We start from the raw sequence: 26,392 nt of genomic DNA on the forward strand, positions 1-26,392 counted from the left end.
GAAGGGTATTCCAAATAGAGAAAATAACACGTGCAAAAGGGCCATGAAAAGTGCAAGAAGTTCGATATTAATCGAACCTAGAATATCGGGGAGAGGTGAAAGATGAGGCTAGTACAGTGACTAAGGACCTGATTCCAAATGAACTTAACTTGTATGACTTATTACAGATTTCAGACTTTAAAGGGCAATGGGGAGCTACTTCAAGATTCAGCTATCAGACACGATAGGTTGAAAAAAAAGAACTGGCTGCTAGAAATCAAAGGCACAAGAAATTAAAAAAATAAAAAAACCAAGGCTAGGGTTTTCTGTTAAACAACCAAGTTTTTGTTCTTTTAAGATGACTGCAACCTCAGGATAAAAAGAGAAAATAGTTCCCTTAATATTACTCCTCTAAGATAATAAAATAGAAAGGACTTTTCATCTCCCCATAATAGTTTGCCCAAATTCTATCATAGCCAATACTGGCCTCTTGAGTTGGAAAATAAATAAGTACTATATGAACCTCCTCACACAGCCAAGGATTTGGACACTGTAGAACAAGGTGAATGGCTAGACACTCTCAAGAGCTCTTGACAAATAGGCTCTTAGCATAGGTAACAGGATACATAGCATGGAAGTTACAAAAGATGGAAATTTCATCCTTAGAAAAATAAAAATACTTACTCTGAAGCCAGCTTGAGATGGTTGTGTCATCATGTTTCATTCTCTCCTTTTCTGGATTAGCTAAAGCTTCAATTATACAATCTTTCATACATTAAGAAAAAATTTTCAGTCACTACATCTCTAACAAAGACCGTTAAAACAACAAAAAAAATTTCATATCTTGGGAAAAAATAAAATTGTTAGCTTCAAGTTATTACAAATTATTGAAAAATACACTCACTGTAGTACCAACTTTTCTTCTTTAGCCTCTTTTCCATATGTCAGCAAGCAAGATAGATTCTACCTATATCAAGATGTTTATTAAACTTAACACTGTCTGTCCTTATATATATATATATATATATATATAGCACAGACGTGCACACAAACTCCTGATTGGTCAACCTTCAGATCAGCCAACTCAATAACCTCAGATGGTTACTGAAGGAATGTAGAAGAAAAGTAAAACGTTCATAATTAAGATCTATGAAACATGAAATCTACATATTACTTCACTTGAAAGGATACAGGCCAAGACATCATAATTCAATGAAGTGAGGTATTTCAATGAATCCACTACAGGTGTTATTAAGTTATCATACTTCTGTATTTGTGACAATATCTGGAAGATAGCAACAAAGAAGAGATGGCATTAACTAATCAAAAGAGAACTTCTGTGCTAACTAAATAAGGGCTATACTTTTTATTTTTCCTTAGAAAATATTTTCTTAGGCTACATTTTCCAATTAGGTAATAATTCCAGGGCATCTAAACTTGAATTTTGGAAATACAGAGGCTAGTCTCATGTCAAATGTATTTTAGAAATCTCTTTCTAAATATGCAAGTGTTACATCTAAATCACAATGAAACGCTATTCAAGTTTTTCTAAAATCAACAAATAATGCATCTCTTTATTAATGTTTCTATAAATCAAAATGTGGTGAGACAATGTTAGACTGTTTATAACAGTAGAATTGTTATATATTACTAGAAAAGTAGATCGATGTGTTAAATATATTGTATACTGTGTCCTTAGAATAACCATACAATATTTAAGTTACTAAAGATTTTTTTTCCCCAAAACTACTAAACATTTTTAAAACTACGTCATTCCATTTCTACCCATGCTGATTTAAAGACAACAAAAAGAAAAATCCCTTAAAATAATATTAACCTCAAAACATACATAATCAAACAAAATGGTTGGATTGCTGTGGCTCAACTTCCCAATCTGTCTTCCAGAAGGCTTCACATTTTCCTTGGTTAGACGCCTACAAGGGGAGAAAAAAGTGGCAAGGATCACCTTAAGTAATGTTCCTCATAATGTTGATAGCTTTGTTACATCATGGGGGGCAGGGGGACAATTCTTTCCCAAATATCCAAAATGGATCCACGTAAACCACCACATTCATCATATACTTTACTGTAGCACTGGGGCTATTTTGATTAGGCATTCTCCCAGAGAGTATTAACATTTTGTATTAATGCTTAACATTTATAATATACATATTTCCATTTTATAGTAATAGTCTAATAAGCATTAAAACTCTTAATGTACTCTACAAGTACGTATTATAGAGAATCATAACTATTTTAGATTTAGAAAGGCTCCTTTATCAGTTTAGGGATTAAGATATCAAATTTGGTGTAATGCAATGAAATGCCTCATGCCATCTGTATCACTGACCCTGTTGAGTAATAGCTAATGCTGCACTCCTTGATACAGGAAGTTCTCTGGTTTTCACATTCAAAGTAAACAATTTTTGAAAAATCAATTCTACTCCTTTCCTTCCTCTTAATTCTTCCTCTGCTTAGTATTCTTTTACTAACATTCTGGAAATTTATACCTATGAAATGTTTACAGTTCAAAACAATTATTACACAGTATCTTAAACTCTTCTGATGAGACTATTACAAGATAAATCTAGAAACTTGAAATGCTGACAAGTGACAGGAAGCTTTCTGGAATGAAAACATAATGAAGCAAATAATGAATTCAGTTGATAGTTAAAGTAATGTGACCATTCCAGAAGTAACAAACTTGATATAATTATCTTAAAAAGCTTCTTATGGCAAAACTGACCCATAAATCAAAATTATTTCATCATCAACTGCTTCCCTTTCCCATTCTCCTTGGCCCAGTTTCTTGTTTTTCCACAGAAAAGAGAGACCCATCAGCTTTAAACTTGGGCTATACTGTTTCACCTTCAAACTTACCCCCACCTGTCCTTACTTCTAACCCTACTATTTCAGGCGGCTCTCCTACTTGGCAAAGCTAACCTTTCTTCTCTATACTTTTTATCCCATTCCATTCTGCCTCCACTACCCTGGATGGAAAAACAAACAAAAATAAAAGGAATACTTTCTTGATTATGTTTTCCCCTCAAGCTACCATGGTGTCTGGCACACAGAACACAATCAATGAGCATTTGTGGAATGAATTATTGGATGTCCTACAGCAAATACCTGTTTTAAACAGTAATCAAAACCTATGAAATTCTGCAATTAATATATTAATACATTCCATTCTCAACGTAAAAAGTTCAATCAATACCAAATTCATATTGTTTAAGCGTGGTGACATAGTTACAGCTTAGAAATATAACAAAAATCCAAGCACATTAAATATTATGCACATATTCTTCTGTGATAAATATTTTTATTAATTTATTCATTCATTCATATTAATGTCTTCTATGACAGGCAAAGTGCTAAGATTAGGAATACAAGGCCTGCTCTCAAGCTCAGTCCAGCTGGAGACAGATTTAAAACCATTTTTAAACTTTTTATATTCTTAAACAAATAGAACAAATTACAGAACAGTTCTTATTATATGCTATCATTAGAATAAAAAGGGGAGGATAATATATTTGTATTTATGTATACATAAAAATATCTACAAGGATAAATAAGAAACTAAACAGTGGCTTGTTTTTCCTTGGGAGGACTGAGAGACTTTTTACTGTCTACCTTTTTATACTTACTGAAATTAAAACCAAGTGAATGTATAAACTACTCAAAAAATTAAATAATTAAAAAAAGAAAAATAGGGGCCGGCCCCGTGGCGTAGCAGTTAAGCGCACACACTCTGCTGCTGGCGGCCTGGGATCAGATCTCGAGTGCGCACTGATGCACCACCTGTCAGGCCGTACTGTGGCAGCGTCCCATATAAAGTGGAGGAAGATGGGCACAGATGTTAGCCCAGGGCCAGTCTTCCTCAGCAAAAAAGAGGAGGATTCGCACGGATGTTAGCTCAGGGCTGATCTTCCTCACAAAAAAAAAGAAAAAGAATCACAGCAACGTATCTAAGTGCTACGATAGCATTATATATATATGGGACAGTGGTGGCACAAATAAAGAACGATCAATGTGCTTGGTGGTATGTGTTACGGAACGCTTCACAGAGGTGACACTGGAGCCCACCCTCCGAGGATCAGGTCACCAAATGGAGAGAGGAAAATGAGGTAAGGGAACACCTGTATGAACAGAAGAAACAAAAAATATATGCAAAGGAAAAGGAGACCATAGTATATTCAGGGAAACATAAGTGGGCTCAGTACAGCTGGAGGCAGAATTGGCAGGAAATGAGGTTGGAAAGAGGGAGGGACAGATCATGGAAGGTCTCTTACAACACCATGCCATAAAATTTGACATATAACCTGCAGGCAATGGTTAGTCACCAAAGGATTTTGAAGAAAGAGAATAAAACAAGGCACTATAATACACCAGATAAAAGAACTAAGTTAATGGTGGTAGAGAGTGGAAGACACAGACTCAAGAGATTTAATAATATTTAACGTATTATTAAATATATTATTAAATAATTCATATAAAGCACTTAGTTCAGTGCCTGGCACACATAGTAATGGCTCCATAAATATTAGCTGTTGTTAAGCCAGAAACTCTACTTGGGGAATTCTTAAGACTGGAACTCTTTCAAAAGGACCAGTTCTAATATCATCTCCTTCCATGCCTTCCCCAACTTCCACGGGGTGAAATAATTCACTTTCTTCTCTACCCTCCCACAGAACTTTATTCATACTGTATAACAACACCTATTAAACCAGATCGTAATTGTGCACACACCTGTTTCCCTAGTAGACTGTGACCAGTGACAATATCATTGGGCAAAGACAGTATCACTGCATACTGTTATATCTAGTTAAACCAGAGAATGCACTACTTTTAGTCAGAATAACCAAACCACTGCACAAATGTAAAAGAAATAACAATAAATAGCCTTGCTGAATACAGCACTGTATTTAGTATCTAAACCAACACTAATCTGATGTATATAATTTTCATAATTTAACTTCAAACATTTTACCAGGAAGTAGAATAACATCACTTTTATGTTTTTGATGACATGAAAATAAAGCACACAAATGAAAAAACAGAAATTTTTCGAAAATTGACTCCCTATGGAGATAGTTCTGCATAATTCCATTAGATCTTCCGAAAAGAAAAAAATCTTTATTATAATAACTTTCAGGAGAGGAAATTCCAATTCCAGGGTAGTCAAAATTCTTTTGACAAAATTCTTTTGACTACTTTGTACAAGCCATTAAATGTATTATGTGAACTGAGCAGAGGCCACAGTAGGCTGTCCTTTAAAAAAACCTCATTCTATAATATGATGCATTAAAGAGAATTTTTATTAGATTTCATAGCTATGCAAACATGACAACAACAAAAACTAACTTGGTAGTCAGAATGAGCTAAAAACTACAAAAATTAAGTCATTCTATCTGCAGTATATAATCAGCTATACCATTTGCAAATACTCCTGGGCTTCCTCAAAATTGAGGCTCAGACATAAGCTGGCTCAAAGAAAGTAAATTAGATTCAGACATACTTTAGATTAATATTAAGAAAAATAAATGAAAACTTACTTCATGATATATTTGGCTCTGTCTATTGTTTGAGCTTTAACTTTTACTAAAAGTGGGTGACTGTTATAAGTTTCATTCTTCCACTGGCCATACAGACGATATCTTAAAAAATGATGAGATGAAGAATTAGGAAAAGTTAAACACTTAGATGTTAATGCACTAGAATAGTAGTTAAAAATGCAAAAATATTATATATTTACCTATGCTGATATGGAAATGTTTTAAACATTCCCCACAGTTCCTCAGACATACAAGCATTGCAGTCCATCAAAGAAAGAGATGGAAGTAGTACCTGGTCAGTAATGCTAAGCAAACAGCTAAGGATAACTTCCTAAGAAGAAGGGAGGAAAAATTATTTCAGTAAGAGGTCCATATGAATCCCCCCAAAATAATTTGTCAACCTTGGAAAAATTGCCATTCCTTGATCTCAACACACCATATCTAATTCCCCACACTATCTCTGTCTTCTTCACAATGGTTATTTGTGCTTCTCCATCTAAGAAAGCAAATAAGGTGAGGGAAGGAAAGGGGTAGCAAGAGAATGAGGGACTTTTATTATCTCTCCTCCTTTCTCAACATGGTAATCCCCAAAGGCAGGAGGCTGTCACTCTTAAAAGATAACTTTGTATGATATGCCAAAAGCTATATTCAGCATGTAGAGTATAAAATAATTATTCACACAGGTGATTAAAGCTTGTTCACAGTAAAATCTGCAGTGTGCTGTACCTAGACAAACATTAGACATATTGGATTTTTCTAGTCTCTTACCGTTTTCTCTTTATCTTCTTGTTTGCTTCCATCAGACTGAAACTAAAATTAAAAAAAACTATAAATAAAACGCAAAAAGGTTAAGATTATGCTGTCACAATTTAGTTTCTAATTTGAAAAAAAAATAACTTGTACATGGTGGTGAATTATTTCCTTACTTTTTACACACATGTAGATTTTAAATATAGCCAGTATTACCAATTAACACTTTTAAATTTCATCTATACTTCTACCCTCCAAATCACTCATGACATTCATGAATTTTAAATGTCAATTTTATAAGCCAATTCTTTTCTCAATCTAATTATCACAAACCAAAGCATCTTAAACCTGATCTAAGTATTTATTATAAAACTGTAGCCAGCACAATTTAGTTATAATGCCTTTCTCCATCCAGATGTTCTAGTGTTCCCCCTACAGAATTAGTAAAATCTAACACTAAAGCAACAATGAAAAATGTTAAACCCCAAGAAATTTAAAGTTATATTTTAATTTACCACTACTTAAGCCCTCACTGAGAAATAAGCCCAAAATATTAATACCATTGCTGACAAAGACAAAACCACTTCCTAACTTGGACAGAGTGAATGAAAAGACCTGGGTCGTTATTATATCAATGATTTGCAGGCGGGCCGCTGAAGCACCATGTTTGACAATGCTGTCTATGAATTCAAAATGAAATAGTGAGTAATACTTGTGCGTATATAGGCAGGTAGAGGGTTGGGTGACTGTGCAAAGGCCAAAAAAGGACAACTGGAAGCACTGATACTCAAGGACAATCTAGATTTCTGGGAAGGATTTAGCTCAATACCAAGTGAGGGAAAGGGAAAAGCTAATATGCAGTTAACAGGCTTCTTATTTTCTTGGCAGATAAGGGTATTTTGTGCATGTATGTTTTTCATGCTTGAGTAATTTAATGGGTGTTAGTTACTACAGGGAAGTCTAACTTTTGTGCAACATTTTCCTATCAGACTAATTCAGGAACTGCCATGTTACCTTGATGGGAAAACACACAGAATCACGTTTTTTCTAATTAGCAGGTTAAAAACATATGGTTCCCTTTCACAGAAACAATTATTAAGTCAACATACATCCTAGTCAGCAAATAAGGAGTCAGGTTATGCAGGAGTGGTATGGCAGAAAACAAACTAGATAGTTGCTTTTGTTTTGTTTGGTTGGTGGGGAGGTAATGCTGGTGCCATATTGGGTGTACACTGAGAGGCAGAAATAAGGGTATGTCATAATGAGAAGAACTAGGTTTATAGTATATTATGTTGGGTATGAAGGCAATTAAGCTATTCCTTTCCTGGAATACTATGATTCAAACAAACCTAATAAAGCTACACATAGTTTTCTCCATAGAAATAAAACATTTTCTTAGTTACTTAGCTTTCCTAATTCCCGTACTAGCTATTTGCACGAGTTTCTAATGTCTGTATGTCAATTCTCTAGATTTCATGAGCAGGAAATTTTGAAAAAAAGAAACACGGAAAGCACAATGAAAGCATCTAGAAGAGCAGTAAGAAACCTGTCTATCAAAGGCTAATTATAACAAACATCAACAAAAAATAAATCAAGAGGTACATGCAGGTAAAACTAATTTTCTTTTGTTTGGTAAGAAGATAAAGACATATTCCACTCACTTGATGCTTTATTTTTCTTTTAGTTTAATTTAATTTGTTTCAATTCAGAGTAAATATAAAATTCTCCATTCCCACAATGCAATACTAAAAGTTTTAATGAATGGTCAGGCTAGGAGGAAATGGGAGAAAGAGAGGAAGGGGAGAAGCAAAAGACATCTATCTATTCATTCATTTACTATGTGCCAGGCACTGGGAATTCAAAGATGAACAGGACAGAGTTCCTATCTGATCAAGATAGTTCCCTATCTTTGAGGATCTCTTGAAGATCAAAACTACGCTTGCCAATGTACTGTTAACAACTGAATTTTTTTTTTTTTTTTTTTGGCTGAGGAAGATCTGCCCTGAGCTAACATCCGTCGCCAATCCTCCTTTTTTCGCTTGAGGAAGATTCACCCTGAGCTAACATCTGTGCCAACCTTCCTCTATTTTGTATGTGGGTCACCACCACAGCACAGCCACCCACCAGTGGTGTAGGTCCACGTCCAGAAACCAAACCTGGGCCACTGAAGTGGAGCGCACTGAACTTAACCACTAAGCCACTGGGGCTGGCCCACAACTGAATTTTTAAGTTTTAATAAAACTGAGCACTCATAATAATGCCTAGATAGACTATCAATTATAAATGGTTCCAAGCAGGTTCCAACCTTGCCCTATAAAGATGGAGCAGCTGACGGGGCTGCGTAACAGTACTGGGCACAAAAAGAGTGTAGATCAAGAGGGGGCCTTCAGAGAGTCCAGAAATAAAGGTTGGGAAAAGTTGCAGTTATAACTATATAAATTACTTTTTCTATTACTAATGTCCTTATTTTTAGTACCTCTAATCCATGAACATTTCAAATGCTACTTTAGGCTACATTTTATCTCAGAAAAGAAAGAAAACGAAAAATACCTAAGATTTGTGACTAGACTGGAACCTGAACGTACATCTTACTTAGATTATGGCATTATTTTCACCTTCTTTATTTTTCTCATTCTTATTAACTAGCATTGATTGAGTACTATGTACCATGTACTAGGCTAAGAACTTCAGATTTATGTCTTAAAACTACTCTACGAAGGAAATCTTTTTGCTAGAAAGGATCCAAATATGACCCATCAAAATAACTTAGAAATAGGAAAATATAACCTGTAGGTTAAAAGTTACAGGAATGTGAGTTTACCAAGCCTGGAAAAAACATAACTGAACCGCCTTTCAATGTTTTGGTTCAAAGCCTTGTTTTTTATCTTTCAATCAGAAACTCTTAAGACTTTATAAAACACTTAGAAATAACCTGTAATGCTGATACTACATCATTTATGAAAACACAGGAAGAGATACTAAGTGAAAAAGTACTATCTTCTACCACATTTCACTTTTAGTCAATACAAATCTGTACCAAGATGCCAAAGAACTACTAATATGGTCACCTACACAACAGGATGACCATATGTGCTGGTTCTTGCTCTTTATTCCAGTGTAAATAATATCACAACCTTTCAATCTCAAGAGTCCTGGTTTAGACAATGAAGTACATGGTCTCCCTACCTACCATGTGGGTAGCATTCAAACTGTAGTAAATGACTCGTGGGAGTGATTTAAATATTAAAACACAGCAAACAAAACAAAGTGCTAAATAGCTATGCTCAGTTTCATAAAATTCATCGCCCAAAAGTAATTACTTTGGTTAAAACACTGGCTATGATATGAAAGTGTGCTTTGTTTTACACAAGTATGGTTCCAACAAGCTGTGTGTAAAAATGGGTATTTTCAGTGCACTTAATGAATAGATTTATTTACATGAATTCTCTTCATAAAAGTTCACAATAGAAGTCTTTTGTAAAACAAAAAACTGCCCTGTAAATCTATCTTTAAGGCAAATTAAGGTTTTCATATGGAATTAAAGTAATATGCCCCTATGTTTTAGTTTAGATTTCCCCAGAAGCAGACCCTATTAAAGCGCAGGCATAGTTTATTTAGGAAGTAATTCTAGGAACTAGTAGGAAATTATTCCTGTGGGTAAGTGGAGCTTAATACCACTGGGAACTCTGAGGGTCTGGGTAGAAATATATCTCAGGGTTATTCCATCCGAGGGTAACATAGTTATACAGCAACTCCTGTCGTTTCACTGGTTGAAAGCTGGGGAGAGGGGGCGAGGTGAGTTAATTCCCCTGCAATGTCAGGCTACCAATTCCTGCACTACCTATGCAGGCTCCCAGGGCCAGAAAAGCCCTCAAAGAGATACAGGTGCCAGCAGCTGAAAATTGGGCTGGCACACACTGAAACTATAAGAACCTGGCATAAGAGCCAAAGAAATATGGGTAGGATCTGATAGCATTTGCTATGCCCTGCACAGGCAAATGTCCAAACCTCCAAGAGGTGAGCATTTTCACAAATATTTTTAAATGTTACCTCTCTTTTACACACTTTGAAATTTTTTTTTCTGAAACCAAACACTGAGGTTCAATTTCAGAAAACAGTCCTTGAGAGGAGGCACAGGGGTTGAATCAATTGTTTACAGTGTGCATTTGGTCCACGCTACAAATTCTAGTTTCCTTTCTTGTATAAAATGTACTTTTAAAAATTATTCTGTTTGTACATAGAGTCTACTTTTGCCTATTAACAGACTTAATATCTGACTATCCTTGTATGTTTATATACCTCTTAAGTAAAAAGCATAGCTAATGGGAAGAATTAAGATCCTGATGGAGAAGTAAAGATGGTGGCGTAGGCAGACTCTGAACTCACTTCCTCCCACAGACACAGCCGACTTACAGCTACTCTTGGAAAAATTACTCCTGAGAGAGAACTGAAAACTGGGTAAGAGGAACGCCTGCAACAAATGACAATCCTGACTGAGGTGGAAGAGGCAGAAATTCCCTTCTGGGGGGAAAAAATGCCACGTTCACAAGCCACAATGCTGCATGGCTGCCCAGGAGCAATACAAAGGTACGCAGCCTTCCACAGAGGAGTGGGGGACCTGAGCCAGGGAGTGTTTCCGCTATAGGCATTTTTTGGACCCAGCACAACCGAGACGAGTGTCATAGTATCTGGCTTCGCTGGCTACAAACAACAACGGGGAATACCCCCAGAAAAACTGGGACATTAAGAAATTTAAACAAGCTCTTAAAGGGCCCATGCACAAATTCATCCATTTCGGAAAGCAACCTAAAATCACCAGAAAGAAAAGTGCACAGTCCTTTGGTGAAAAGAGACTCACCTGATAGGCTCCAGCTGCATCTCAGCGAGAGGTGAGACCTCTCTAGGGACTGGGACACTGGCGGTGGCCACACTGTGACCTGCTGTGGGCATGCCAACACAGATGCTGGCAGATGCCACTGGAGTTCTCCCTGTGGCATGCTACCCCAGGATCTGCCCCACCCACTAGAGCACCTATTTAATCCAGCTCCGCCAAGGAAAGCAACTTGCCCTAGGGACTGGCCCCACCCAACAACAAGCCCTCAGGCAATTTGTGAGCCTGCTAAGCAAGCTGCCTGTATTCTCTGCAGCCTGGCGAGTGGGTCCACCTCTCTGGGACAGGGCATGCACGAGGAGCGGGTGGAGAGGATGGGGCATTGGTGGAGTGTGTGGGGTTCCTGCTTTGGAGCTACTGGGTCCACTTAAGGGGGCTGGGGTGCGTACACGGCACAGGACTGTGTTGACTGTGTGTGTGGCCCCGTGGGCAGCAGGGCTTGTCAGCTGCAGAAGACTTGTGCTTCTCAAACAGCCACACAGGGGATCGGCCCCATCTTCCAAAGCCTGAAACAACTGGGTGCTCCCATGCTTGGGGCCAGCCCCACCCAGCTGCAATCCTCAGAGAGCTGACAAGAGCCTTATAGGCCAGAGGCTTATAGCAATTGTAAGCCCCTGAGCCTAACAATCAGCCACACTGGGGGCCTACTCACTTAATAGAAAAACTGCAACAAGAATGTGTTATTAGATCTTGCAGCCAACTGTGCTGGGGCTCCCCACACCCGATAAAGAGACTGAAGGGCCCACAACAACTACATGCAGCTGAGCATTACAACCAGCCAGCCAGGGGGACACCTCAGCCTCCCTGAGCACCTACGGCAAGACCAACCCCACCACACCAGAAGGACACATGTAGCCCACACAGGGGTCACTCCTGGAACATTTGGAAGGGGTGATGAAAGGGAAGCACACTGCTGGGCCTTATAAGGCATCACTTATATAAGTTCACCTCTCCAAGATCAGGAAACGTAGCTGACCTACCTAATACACAGGCACAAGCATAGGGAAAGAGGCAAAATGAGGAGGCAAAGGAATACGTTCCAAGTAAGGGAACAGAACACAATCCCAGAAAAGGAACTAAATGAAATAGAAATGAGCAATCTACCCAACAGAGAGTTCAAACAGAGTCAGAAGGATGCTCACTGATCTTGGGAGAAGAATGGATGAACTCAGTGAGAACGTCAACAAAGAAATGGAAGATATAAAAAAGAACCAATCAGAAATGAAAAATACAATACCGGAAATGAAAAATTCACTAGAGGGACTCAAAAGCTGAGTAGAGGATACAGAAGAACCAATCAGCGAGCTGGAGGAAAGATTAGAGGAAATCACCCAACCTGAATAGATAAAAGAAGAAAGAATTAAAAAAAGTGAGGACAGTCTAAGGGACCTCTGGGACAACATCAAGCACACTAACATCCGTGTTATAGGTGTCCCAGAAGGAGAAGAGAGAGACAAAGGGGCAGAGAATCTATTTGAAGAAATAATAGCTGAAAACCTCCATAACCTAAGGAAGGAAACAGACATCCAGGTACAGGAAGCACAGAGAGCACCAAACAAGATAAACCCAGAGGCCCACACCAAGACACATCATAATTAAAATGTCCAGAATTATAGATAAAGCAAGAATCCTAAAAGCTGCAAGAGAAAGACAACAAGTTACATACAAAGGAAACCCCATAAGGTTATCAGCTGACTTTGCAACAAAAACCTTACAGGCTAGAAGGGAGTGGCACAATATATTTAAAGTACTGAAAGGAAAAAACCTACAACCAAGAAGAATACTCTACCCAGCAAGGTTATCATTCAGAAAGGAAGGAAAGATAAAGAGTCTCCCAGACAAGCAAAAATTAAAGGAGTTTATCACCAAGAAACCAGTCCTACATGAAATGCTAAAGGGAGTTATTTAAGGGGGAAAGAGAAGACCACCATAGGAAAAATTATCTATCTCCATGATAAGAGGGTAACAGATACAAAAAATACCTGCAGACAAATGAAAATGAAAATACAACATGCCAGAATTTATGGGATACAGAAAAAGCAGTTCTCAGAGGGAAGTTTATAGCAATAAAGGCCTATCTCAACAAACAAGAAAAATCTCAAATAAACAATCTAACAGTGCACCTAAGGGAACTGGAAAAAGAAGAACAAACAAAGCCCAAAATCAGTAGAAGAAGGGAAATAATAAAAATCAGAGCAGAAATAAATGAAACAGAGACTAAAAAAACAACAGAAAAAATTAATGAAACCAAGAGCTGGTTCTTTGAAAAGATAAACAAAATTGACAAATCTTTAGCTAAACTCACCAAGAAAAAAAGAGAGAAGGCTCAAATAAGTAAAATCAGAAATGAAACAGGAGAAATTACAATGGACATCTCAGAAACACAAAAGATTATAAGAGAATACTATGAAAAGCTATATGCTAACAAATTAGATAATCTAGAAGAAACAGACAAATTCTTAGGATCATACAACCTTCCAAAATTGAATCAAGAAGAAATAGAGAATTTGAATAGACCAATCACCAGTAAGGAGATCAAAACAGTAATCAAAAACCTCCCCCAAAATAAAAGTCCAGGACCAGACGGTTTCCCTGGTGAATTCTACCAAACATTCAAAGAAGACTTAATATCTATCCTTCTCAAACTCTTCCAAAAAATTGAAGAGGAGGGGAAGCTTCCTAACTCATTATACGAAGTCAACATTACCCTGATACAAAAACCAGACAAGGACAACACAAAAAAGCAAAATTAAAGGCCAATATCACTGACGAACATGGATGCAAAAATCCTCAATACTAGCAAATCACATACAACAATACATTAAAAAGATCATACACCATGATCAAATGGGATTTATTCTGGGGATGCAGGGATGGTTCAACACCCGCAAATCAATCAAGGTGATACACCACATTAATAGAATGAAGAATAAAAATCACATGATCATCTCAATAGATGCAGAGAAAGCATTGTACAAGATACAGCATCATTTATGATAAAAACTCTGAATAAAATGGGTATAGAAGGAAAGTACCTCAACACAATAAAGGTCATATATGACAAACCCACAGCTAATATCATCCTCAGTGGTGAAAAACTGAAAACTATCCCTCTAAGAACAGGAACCAGACAAGAATGCCCACTTTCACCACTCCTATTTAACATAGTACTGGAAGTCCTAGCCAGAGCAATCGAGCAAGAAAAAGAAATAAAAGGGATCCAAATTGGAAAGGAAGAAGTGAAACTGTCACTATTTGTAGATGACATGATTATATATATATAGAAAACCCTAAAGAATTCACCAAAAAACTTTTAGAAATAAGAAATGAATATGGGCTAGTTGCAGGATGCAAAATCAACATACAAAAATCAGTTGTGTTTCTACACACTAAAAGCGAAGCTGCAGAAAGAGAAATTAAGAATACAATCCCATTTACAATAACAACAAAAAGAATAAAATACCTAGGAATAAACTTAACCAAAGAGGTGAAAGATCTGTACACGGAAAACTATAAAACATTGCTGAAAGAAATTGAAGACGACACAAAGAAATGGCAAAATATTCCGTGCTCTTGGATTGAAAGAATTAACAGAGTTAAGATGTCCATGCTTCCTAAAGCAATCTATAGATTTAATGCAATTCCTATCAAAGTTCCAACAACATTTTTCGCAGAAATAGAACAAAGAATCCTAAAATTTATATGGAACAACAAAAGACCCCGAATAGCCAAAGGAATCCTGAGGAAGAAGAACAAAGCTGGAGGTATCACATTCCCTGATTTCAAAATATACTACAAAGCTATAGTAACCAAAACAGCATGGTAGTAGAACAAAAACAGACACAGAGATCAATGGAATAGAATCAAGAGCCCAGAAATAAACCCACACATCTATGGACAGCTAATTTTCGACAAAGGAGCCAAGAACATACAAGGGAGAAAGGAAAGTCTCTTCAACAATGGTGTTGGGAAAACTGGACAGCCACATGGAAAAGAATGAAAGTAGACCATTATCTTACACCATACACAAAAATTAACTCAAAATGGATTAAAGACTTGAATGTAAGACCTGAAACCATGAAACTTCTAGAAGAAAACATAGGAAGTACGCTCTTTGACATCAGTCTTAGCAGCATATTTTCAAGCACCGTGTCTGACCGGCCAAGAGAAACAATAGAAAAAATAAACAAATGGGACTACACCAAACTAAAAATCTCCTGCACAGCAAAGGAAACCATCAACAAAATGAAAAGAGAACCTAACAATTGGGAGAAGATATTTGCAAACCATATATCTGATAAGGGATTAATCTCCAAAATACATAAAGAACTCATACAGCTCAACAACGAAAAAACTAACAACCCAATTAAAAAATGGGCAAAAGATCTGAACAGACATTTCTCCAAAGAAGATATACAGATGGCCAACAGGCACATGAAAAGATGTTCAACATCATTAACTATCAGGGAAATGCAAATCAAAACTACAATGAGATACGACCTCACGCCAGTCAGAATGGCTATAATCAACAACATGGAAACAACAAGTGTTGGAGAGTATGTGGAGAGAAGGGAACTCTCATACACTGCTGGTGGGAGTGCAAACTGGTGCAGCCACTATGGAAAACAGTATGGAGATTCCTCAGAAAATCAAGGATAGAACTACCATATGATCCAGCTATTCCACTGCTGGGTATTTATCCAAAGAACTTGAAAACACCAATGCGTAAAGATACATGCACCCCTGTGTTCATTGCAGCATTATTCACAATAGCCAAGACTTGGAAGCAACCTAAGCGCCCAACAAGGGACAAATGGATAAAGAAGATGTGGTATATATACACAATGGAATACTACTCAGCCATAAGAAACCATGAAATCCAGCCATTTGTGACAACATGGATGGATCTTGAGGGTACTATGCTAAGTGAAATAAGTCAGACGGACAAAGTCAAATACCATATGATCCACTCATAAGTAGAAGATAAAAACAACAACAAACACAAAGAGACAGAGATTGGATTGGTGGTTACCAGAGAGGAAGGGGGGAGGGAGGAGGGTGAAAGGGATGACTAGGCATCCTAGTCAGTGGTGTGGTGGTACAGTGTGGTGACGGACTGTAATTAGTATTTGGGCAGTGAACATGATGTAATCTAGGCAGAAATAGAAGTATAATGATGTACATCTGAAATTTATACAATGTTATGAACCAATGTTACCACAATAAAAAACACATAAAAAAAAAAAATGTTGTGCATCCATACCACAGAATACTATTCAGCAGTAAAAAGGAACTAACTATTGAAATATGCAACAACCTGGATGAATCTCCAAAGCATTATACTGAGTGAAAAAAGCCAATCACAAAAGTTACATATTGTAGGATTCCATTTATATAACATTCTTTAAATAAAAAATTTTAGAAATGGTGAACCAAAAAGAAAAATTAATATCCTATTTGTAATTTATTACCTTAACTATGATTCTACACCTTGATTAGAGTTGTCACATGAAGATATTCAGTAATAGCTAAAGTGACCTTAGTTCAAACCAATTATTTTAGACGACAATACAAGTGCAAATATAAACATCCAAATAGTTCTTCCCTGCTCAGGTTCATTAAAGAGCAAGGGTGTTGTAGATTAAATTTGGTCTCCAACTCTAGAGTTTCTCATTTGCTTTGTATAAGACTTATAGCAAAACAACATAGGGGAGCTTAACAAATGGTGCCAGTGATAGCAGTGCCTGTTTATTTGGACAATAAGAATTATAATGCAAGCTTTTGATTGTCTTAAAAATATTCTTACAAAATTTGTTTCTACTTAAAAACGGAGACAGACACATCCATAACTACCCTTGACTCGTTCACTCACAAAACCCCAGAAATAAAAATCTCCTTAATTTGATAAAATTTCTTTTGATTTGTTACCAATTTATAACATAAATTTCAACAATGAGAGGAGGAAAAAACATCTGATTATCACTAGCATGTAAAGAAACCAAAGGCATTCCCATATAAAATCAAATCTGCTCTTAGGGGAATGACGCTGCTACTTTAAAGTGGCATCTAATATTTAAAGACAGAAATAGATTAAAATATATTAATATTTTAAAACAAATCATCAAAAGCTATTTTAGTGATAACTTACAAAAGTAAAGTGATAACTTACTATGATCTGAATGACAGAGTGAAGTATAAACACACAATTTCTCTCCCTCAAACCTTAATGCAATGAACAAAGTATGTCCGGTTGTTGTCTTTTTTTAATGCACCAAATTCACCATCAACCAAGCAAGAAAAGAGGAAACTATGCCATTAACTTCAAGACTTCAACGGGATACACACACACACACACACACACACACACACACACACACACACACACACAATTCTGGTATGACAGACTGTGTGGTATGGCTCCTATCCTTAACCCAATCCCCAGTAGTAGTACTGAGCAAGAAAGGTACGTGAACAAAATCCTTTAGGCAATGTGGCCTGCAAGGTAAGTAAATAGCCTGAGGAAAAAACCCTTTGAGTAGAAACCCAGCAGAACTCTAGCAAAGAGAGAACCAGCTGCCAAGGCTTGCTGTCTTTCAAAGGAACTGTGCTTAGATGGGTGAAGGAATCAAAGCCCAAGGGAGCTGAATACCTGCTTGGCTGGGCACGCCTAGTATAGAACAGGTAATAGGATCTCAGAAGAGAAAGAAGAGCTCATTCCTCACTGAGCTCATTCCCTGCCCTATCTTAGACTCAGAAAAGATTGAAAAGAGAACCCAAAACTCAAACCGTAGCTTGAGGGGAGGAAGACTGGTCAAAAATGAGGGGGAAAGGTATGAGGATGCACTCACACTGTATGAGAAAGGTCTGAACAGAGCTGTCCATATTAAGATGAAAAGAAATGCTGTGGCTACTATGGAAACATAAATCGCCAAAAAAAAAAAAGCATATAAAAGACAAACTTAGTCTGGAAGAAAGTAGAACACAAAGGACAAAGGCAGATTCTCCACAAGTATCTCCATATAGTCATAGAAAAAGTATTAAGAATGAACTCAATAAAACAAGAAAAGCTTCAAGATGAGATACACAGAATGAAGTGAAAATGGAAATTGCAGAGATAAACAAAACAAGAAAACTCCACTAACAGATATAAAACAGCAAAGAATTTCACAAATTGCAAAATTTACATAACCTATCATTTCTTCAATTTCAAACACACTACATTTGTATAGGCAGTAGAGCATGGTGATTTTGAGCTTGGCCTCTGAAGCCAGATTGCCTGGACTGAAATCACAGCTCTGTCCCATAGTAGCTGTGTGACCTGGGACAAGCTGCTTAACCTAGAGCACAAAGGGTTTGGTGAAGATTAAATGAGCTGATTCACATAAAGTACTTAGAATAGGGCCTGGCACAGAGTGAGAGCTCAGTATTATCTATCACTATTGTAAACAACTTAATCCGTTAACATCAACTGGATGCAAAAAAGCATCCAAGAATTCATCTTTAAGTGTGTTGGTGCAATCAAAAACATTTAATTATGTCACGTGAGCATGTTAAAACTATGCTCTACAATTTAAAAAAATTTTAAAGAAAGCAAAATGTGGGCCAGCACCGTGGCTTAGTGGTTAAGTGCGTGTGCTCCGCTACTGGCGGTCCGGGTTTGGATCCCGGGCACGCACCGACACCGCTTCTCCAGCCATGCTGAGGCCACGTCCCACATACAGCAACTAGAAGGATGTGCAACTATGACATACAACTATCTACTGGGGCTTTGGGGGGGGGGGGAGGAAAGAGGAGGATTGGCAATAGATGTGAGCTCAGAGCCAGTCTTCCTCAGCAAAAAGAGGAGGATTAGCATGGACATTAGCTCAGGGCTGATCTTCCCCACCAAAAAAAAAAAAAAAAAAGCAAAATGTGTCCATTCATATAGAAATATTCTACAGAGCCACTCTCCTCTTTTAAGCCTGAAATAAAGACCAAAGTTGGTTAATATACTAGAACAACAGTTCTCAAAGTTTGGTCATTGGATCAGCAGCATCACCTGGAAGCTTGTTAGAAATGCAAATTCTCAGGTCCCACCCCAGACCTACTGAATCAGAAACTCTGAGGATAGGGCCCAACAATCTGTGTTTTAAGAAGACCTCCAGGTAATTCTAACGCATGCTAAAGTTTGAGAATCACTGTACTAGACAGTCCTATACTATATACCTCAAATTTAAGAAATATATACACACACGTACAATCAGAGATAAATGATTACAAATAACTATAGGCTGGAAGACTATTCTGTTAAGTGATATCTGGTATAAGTACATCAGCTACATTTTAAAAATATGCATCATTTATATATACAAGCAACCCCAAGCTTATAAATGAGAAATTTATTAAAGAAGTTTAATTGTAAATACATTACTTGGAACTAAGGTCACATTCCTCCTTTAGAAGAAACCTATAAACCCTAGTTAAATTCCTAGCGAGGCAACAAAAGCCTTTTAAACCTATGAACACAGAACAAATGATTTTTTATGGTGAAATATTTTATAGGTAAAAAATGAACAAATTCTAACTCAGATCATTGAAAAGATTCACTTTTTCTACCACAATCTTAGCAATGAGAGAAGACAGATTTCTTCCCACACTGTGATCCAAATAAACATTTTTTTCTGCCTTTCTACCTCTGCAAAAATAGAGACTGGAGTTAGGGGCAGGCTCCAGGCACAACTGTGATAGAATGGAGGTACAGGAGGGCTGCAATGGAGATGGCGAAGGGGAAAGGTGACAGCTCTAGCACCTGTGTATCTTGGTAACAATATTGTATATGTATACATTTATGCATATGTCTATGTATAGGACTTCCACAAGTTGGATGTGTGGTCTCCTGCTTACAAGTTGATGATACTTGTAGCCAAAGAAAGAATTTCAGAACAAGAGATCTGAACATTAAGATTTTCAATTAAAAAGAATAGCATTAGTGGGTGAAAGTAAGATGAGAAAGAGGCTTGTTACATTGTCTCAAAGTATCTCCCCACAAGATACACATTAACAACAAAGGGAAAAAGAGTAACTGTACAGTGCAGAAACTTGGCAGCCATCCCCTTAACCAAGTGAGCAATGTTAACATCACCAGCAATGGGACAAATTGACCTCACATGTTTCCCAATATGATGCACTGGGAAAGACACAACCCTTCTGTTCTTTGAACAGGCGCTAGTTAACATGACTCATCCTTTTCAGACTATAAGGGTAAAGACAATAAAACACTGTTATATGAATATATGTTATATAATAAATGATATGTACAGTTTATGTACCACATAAGGTTTCAATGACAGACTGCATATACGATGGTGATCCCACAAGACCTTCCAGTGGGACAAGACGTGGAGATGAAAGACAGTGATATTGATGATCCTGATGCTGTGTACGCCTAAGTTAATGTGTGTGCTTGTGTTTCAGTTTTTAACAAAAAAGTTTAAAAAGTAAAAAAAACAAATTTTAAAAATAGAAAAAAGCTTATAGAATAAGGATATAAAGAAAGAAACTATTTTTGCATAGCTGTACAATGTGTTTGTGTTTTAAGCTAAGTGCTATTACAAGAGTCAAAAAGTTAAAAAAATTAAGTTTATAAAATAAAAGTTACAGTAAGCTAAGGTTAATTTATTATTGAAGAAAGAAAAATATTATTTGATAAATTTAGTGTAGCCTAAGTGTACAGTGTTTATAAAGTCTACAGTAGTGTACAGGAACGTCCTAGGCCTTCACATTCACTCACCACTCACTCACTGACTCACCCAGATCAACTTCCAGTCCTGCAAGCTCCATTCATGGTAAGTGCCCTATACAGATGTACCATTTTTTATCATTTATACCATATTTTCACTGTACTTTTTCTATGTTTAGATATCTTTAGATACACAAATGCTTATTATTGTGTTACAATTGCTTACAGTATTCAGTATAGTAACATGCTGTAGAGGTTTATAGTCTAGGGCCATATAGCCTAGGTGTGTAGTAGGCTATACCATCTAGGTTTGCAAGTACACTATATGATGTTCACACAATGATGAAATCACCTAACAATGCATTTCTCAGTGTATCCCTGTTGTTAAGCAACACATGACTGTACAGTAATACACTACTTAGCAGATTTCTTTAGAGTACCTTTACACAATGTAAATTTGTGAGCATTAAAAAAAATAAGCTACCAGTTAAGTGTTAAAGGCCAAGTCAAATATTTCAGGCGTCAAAGGATTAATATACAACAGCTTTTAAATTTCCTATGCAGCTACTGTTGTAGAAAATTAAAATTAGATATAATCACCAAACACTGGAGAAAACTGCATTTGTGCTCGTAACAATTTCTAGATTCTTTTGGTTGCCTCGTTTTACAACTGAAATTATGTATTCTTTTCAGCTTCAAGACCTTGGGTTAGGCAAAGATCTCTTAGAACATAAAGACCAAACCATAAAAGAAAAGTACTACTAAACTAGAATTAATCAAAATTAAAAATGTTTGCTTTTCAAAAGATAGTTAAAATGAAAAGGCAAATCAGACTGAGAAATAATAATAAAAGACAACCCAATTAAAAATGGGCAAGAGATCTGAATAGACATTTTGATAAAAATGATTACAAATGGCAGATAAGGACATGAAAAGATGCTCAACATAACTGATCATCAGGGAAACATAAATTAAAAGCACAATAGATACTACTACACACCCATTAGAATGACTAAAATTTAAAAGACTGACAATACCAAATGTTGATGAGGATGTGGAACAACTGGGAGTCATAAACATTGCTTCCAGGAATGAAAAATGGTACACACACATTAGAACAGTTTGGCAACAAGTTAAACATACACTTACCCATATGGCCCAGCAATCCCATTCCTGGAGAAACAAAAACATATGCCCCCCACAAAAGAATTGTACAAGAATATTCATAGCAGCTTTATTTATCATAGCCCCCAACTAGAAACAACCCAAATGTCCATCAATTGGTGAATGGATAAACTTTGGTACTCTAAATAACGAAATATTAGTCAGCAATAAAGGAACTACTGACATTTGCAACAACCTGGATGAATCTCAAAAGCTTTAAGTGGAAGAAACCAGACAGAAAAGAGTACATTCTATACAATCCCATTTATATGACATTCTAGAAAATGCAAAACTACAGTGACAGAAAGCCTATCAGTGGTTGCCAGGAATCAGCAATGAAGGGAGGGAACTGATGGCAAAGGGGCAAGAACGAACTTTCTGGGGTGATGAAAATATTCTATATCATGACTGGTGAACACACATTCTATATCATGTGGTGAACACACAACTGTACACATTTGTCAAAACTCATCAAACTGTACACTTAAAATCAGTGAAGTTTGGGCCGGCCCTGTGGTTAAGTGCGCGCGCTCCACTGCTGGCAGCCCGGGTCCGGATCCCGGGCGCGCACCGATGCACCACTTGTCAGGCCATGCTGTGGCGGTGTCCCATATAAAGTAGAGGAAGATGGGCACAGATGTTAGCCCAGGGCCAGTCTTCCTCAGCAAAAAGAGGAGGATTGGCATGGATGTTAGCTCAGGGCTGATCTTCCTCACAAAAAAAAAAAAAAATCACTGAGGTTTATTGTATGTAAATCGTAACTCAAAACATTTTTTTTATTTTATTTATTTTTTTTTCCCCAAAGCCCCAGCACATAGTTGTATGTCATAGCTGCACATCCTTCTAGTTGCTGTATGTGGGACACGGCCTCAGCATGGCCGGAGAAGCGGTGCGTCGGTGTGCACCCGGGATCCGAATCTGGGCTGCCAGCAGTGGAGTGTGTGCACTTAACCACTAAGCCATGGGGCCGGACCCTCAAAACATTTTAAAAACAAAAAATTAGCATAAATGGTTACCCTTGGGGTAGTGACTAGAAGGGAGTACAAGGGAAACTCTGGGGTGCTGGTACTGTTCTATTTCTTGATCTGGGTGGTAGACACATGGGTTTTAGTTTGGAAAAAGTCACTGAGCTGTACAATTATGATTTGTGTACTTTCTGTATGTATGTTTTATTTTAATAAAGTTTACTAAAAAAAAAAATAAAAGAATGGACCCTCAACAGTCTGAGGTTGAAGAGACTTCATACAAACAATGGCAATGATTCAAAATTGCAGCCAAGAAAATAACTGAGGAGAAGAAAAGCAAGGGGAAAGAACACTGAGTTAACCACTAATTATCAGGATTCAAAAGACCATCACTTGTCCAAAGCATATTTTCCTATGTGGGGGACTTATAGCTAATAATATATACATATATAAAAAAATAACTGGTTAGGACACAATGGGCTTTCCCTAAACCTTACTCAACATAACCTTAAATTAAGTTCACTTTCATTTTATTTCTAGAGATACACGTCACTCAGAACATTTACTGAGAAATATACTCAGAACATTTTCATTCCAAAATGTAGCTTTCTGCTTGGAAGAAAAAAAATCTTACTAACCTCCTTCATAAATGACTTGCCTATGCGCACCACTTTTGCGAATAAAATGGGATCATGAGAAAGGTGAGGACCAAGATAACAGAACATATTGAAGACGTCTCTCCTCAAATCTTCAAAGCTCTCTGCTTGTTTTGGTGCTCTCTTATTTTGCAAAGCATTAACAGGTGAGCCTTTAGCACCTTTAGGAACGCCAACTCTATAAAAAGAAGCAAAATTTATATGTATACTATACTTCATTTTAAGTTAACACAGTCATATTAATCAATCACACTCATATTAATCAGTAAGTAAAACTTTTCTTGATCATATTTGCTTTCCATATTTCAATTGTCTAACTTTGTTATGCCAGATAATTCAACTGGTAGAAAAAGACAAAAACAATATTCATTTGAAAAAAATCAGAGCTCAGAGTAAAATGTTTCAAATTAATTGCATAAGAAAAGGAAATCAGAGAAGTGCAGATTTCAAATAACATTTAATATAGATCATATGAATTCCTTTTTAGGTAAACTTGGCCAGTATCAGGAATTTGGATTTGGAAATGGGGAACAAAGGCTGAACTTCAGAGACACTGGAAGATAAAACAGAAAAATATGGATATAACAACACTGATTCAAGTCAATAAACATTTCTTAATCTGGGTTCCACTACCTAGACTGAGTATGAGGTAGGTGCTGGTAGGGAAGGTGAGCAGCATAATGAAAGAGGGTGTCACGCTAAAAAGGACAACATACCCAGAGTTCTCACCTGCTGAGCAGGTGTCCCGCTGTGGAGTCACAGGGGTCACTGTCTGAGAAGAAGCCTTCATGGTCCACAGCCCAGGTGGCACTGAAGGCAGCAGCCAGCACAAGTCACCTATGCATAAGTCACAAGGCTGGGGCTTTTGAGGCAGGCTCTGATCTGTGGGGCTAAAGCCAGAGCTGCTGCCAATATTGCTCCTAACTATCCTGCAAGTAGGCTGAGGGCTAGAGGACTAGTCAACACAGAAACTAGGAATGATGGGAGAGGCTGCACTAGCAATTTCCAGAACAGCAGCCTATATATGCCAGGAAAGATAAGGAAAGCAGAGAGGCAATGTCCTCACCCAGAGCCACTCAACCTGGGATAGAGGAAAATTACTCTAAGTAAAAACCTTAGGAATTCTCTGTCCCCTAAGAGAGGAGGAAATGTCAAAAACAGAAGAATGGAGTTTTTCACTCTCAATGGAGCAAATCCAACCTAGAAGTCTAACCTATAGTTTTTAGACTACACTGCAACACACATTCTGCAATACCTGGCCTAGACATTAGGAGGCAAGCCACTGGTTAATATCAGACTGATACACTCTGTGAATAGTTCTTATCTTCTGCTAAAACATACTAAAATATATGCTTGGCTTGAGGAGACAAGATAAATATGCAATTTTTTTGTAGTCCTCAACTATTTCTACCTCAATGATTAGTAAAGCATATAGTAACATACCTTCGGTAGAGAGGCTCAATAGTTATGTGAATGAGCTTACAAATAGCAAGTGCTATTAGCTTATGTGAAGCTGCATAGTATGGAGGCATCTGATCCATAATGTTCTGTGCATGCTGCCAATCACCAATCTTTAATAAGGCTTCCAACAAACCAAGTTTTTGGTTGTCAGGTGGCTAAAAATGAACAATTACAGCAAAGATACTCAGAATACAGATACCAATAAATCTTAATGTTTTTTCATTTAAAAAATTGAGCTAAACAACACAACCACGTATGTCAACAACAGCTGCCATTCATGAGAAATGCAACGGTATTTTCCTGAAAGTCCAATCAAGTTTTTCAGCTACTGAAAAAACCAACAGGATGTTCTTTTTCATGTAGCAGAGACAGCGTGACAGCTTATAGACTTGGAATTAAATTAAGTTCTACTTAACGTTTTATTGTGCCACAGGGAACTAGAATTCATTCATCTTTGAGAATCTCTTTAGGACTTGAGAAACATTAATACACAAAGCACAAATATAGTCAATACATTTGTGATTCTACTTAGAATACATTTTGAAATTTATATAAGAAAAAAACATGGCAGCCTCTCTTGGGAGGTGTCAATCAGATTAAAAACAAAACCACCTTTGCAATTTAGTATTCCAAAAATCAAGTGTCACCACAATCAAACTAAAAAATTATTCTTCCATAAGTTGATTAACTATTACAAGTTAAATTTCATAATTCTAAATCCAGAAGACAATGTTAATTTTACTAGAATGAATTATATACCTTCTCTACTTTCTCCTCTTCTTTTTCCTTTTCTTTCTCTCGCTCATCAATTTTTTCAGAAGATAATACAACCAGTGTAAGTTTTCTAACAATTTGTTTAGCTTCCACAATTTCTCGTTTGTGTTCATCCATAATGCAATTATCAGCTGGAAGAAGCTAAAAATGGTTCATTAAAATTTCATGAAACAGCTAATACTATTTGCACATATAAAAAGCAAACACTATCTACTCTCAATTGATAGAACTGTAAATAAGAAGTCTAGCCTATTCATGACCATGATTTCCCTTCTAAGTAAGTTTCTTTCCATTATTTTCTTATAATCTGACAGAGTTAAGTACCTGAACTTTGTACACCTTTTAAAATCAGGTAGCAGTTCAAAGTTTCATGTGTTCTGTCTGTTAGAGGTCCTAAATTAATATTACTACAACAGTGATGCTTACCACTGAATTCATTTACCCAAGAAAATGTATACCTGTTCCATTAAAAATATCAC

General features: G+C 36.9%; 1 protein-coding gene across 8 annotated transcripts in view; it reads right to left on the minus strand.

The window, feature by feature from the left end:
* THOC2 (THO complex subunit 2) overlaps positions 1–26,392 on the minus strand; it is a 109,764-nt gene that overhangs the window by 33,138 nt on the left and 50,234 nt on the right. For all 8 annotated transcript variants that reach the window (XM_058536634.1, XM_058536633.1, XM_058536641.1 and 5 more), the window contains exons 10-18: positions 25,899–26,054; positions 25,122–25,294; positions 23,661–23,856; positions 6,303–6,344; positions 5,735–5,865; positions 5,535–5,636; positions 1,829–1,913; positions 1,171–1,264; positions 664–744 (exon numbers count right to left, since the gene is read on the minus strand). In XM_058536634.1, coding sequence (XP_058392617.1) covers positions 664–744; positions 1,171–1,264; positions 1,829–1,913; positions 5,535–5,636; positions 5,735–5,865; positions 6,303–6,344; positions 23,661–23,856; positions 25,122–25,294; positions 25,899–26,054 — 1,060 coding nt within the window. The remainder of the gene's footprint in view (positions 1–663; positions 745–1,170; positions 1,265–1,828; positions 1,914–5,534; positions 5,637–5,734; positions 5,866–6,302; positions 6,345–23,660; positions 23,857–25,121; positions 25,295–25,898; positions 26,055–26,392) is intronic.

The sequence above is a fragment of the Diceros bicornis genome, chromosome X (genome assembly GCF_020826845.1).
Source record: "Diceros bicornis minor isolate mBicDic1 chromosome X, mDicBic1.mat.cur, whole genome shotgun sequence".
Lineage (NCBI taxonomy): Eukaryota > Metazoa > Chordata > Mammalia > Perissodactyla > Rhinocerotidae > Diceros > Diceros bicornis.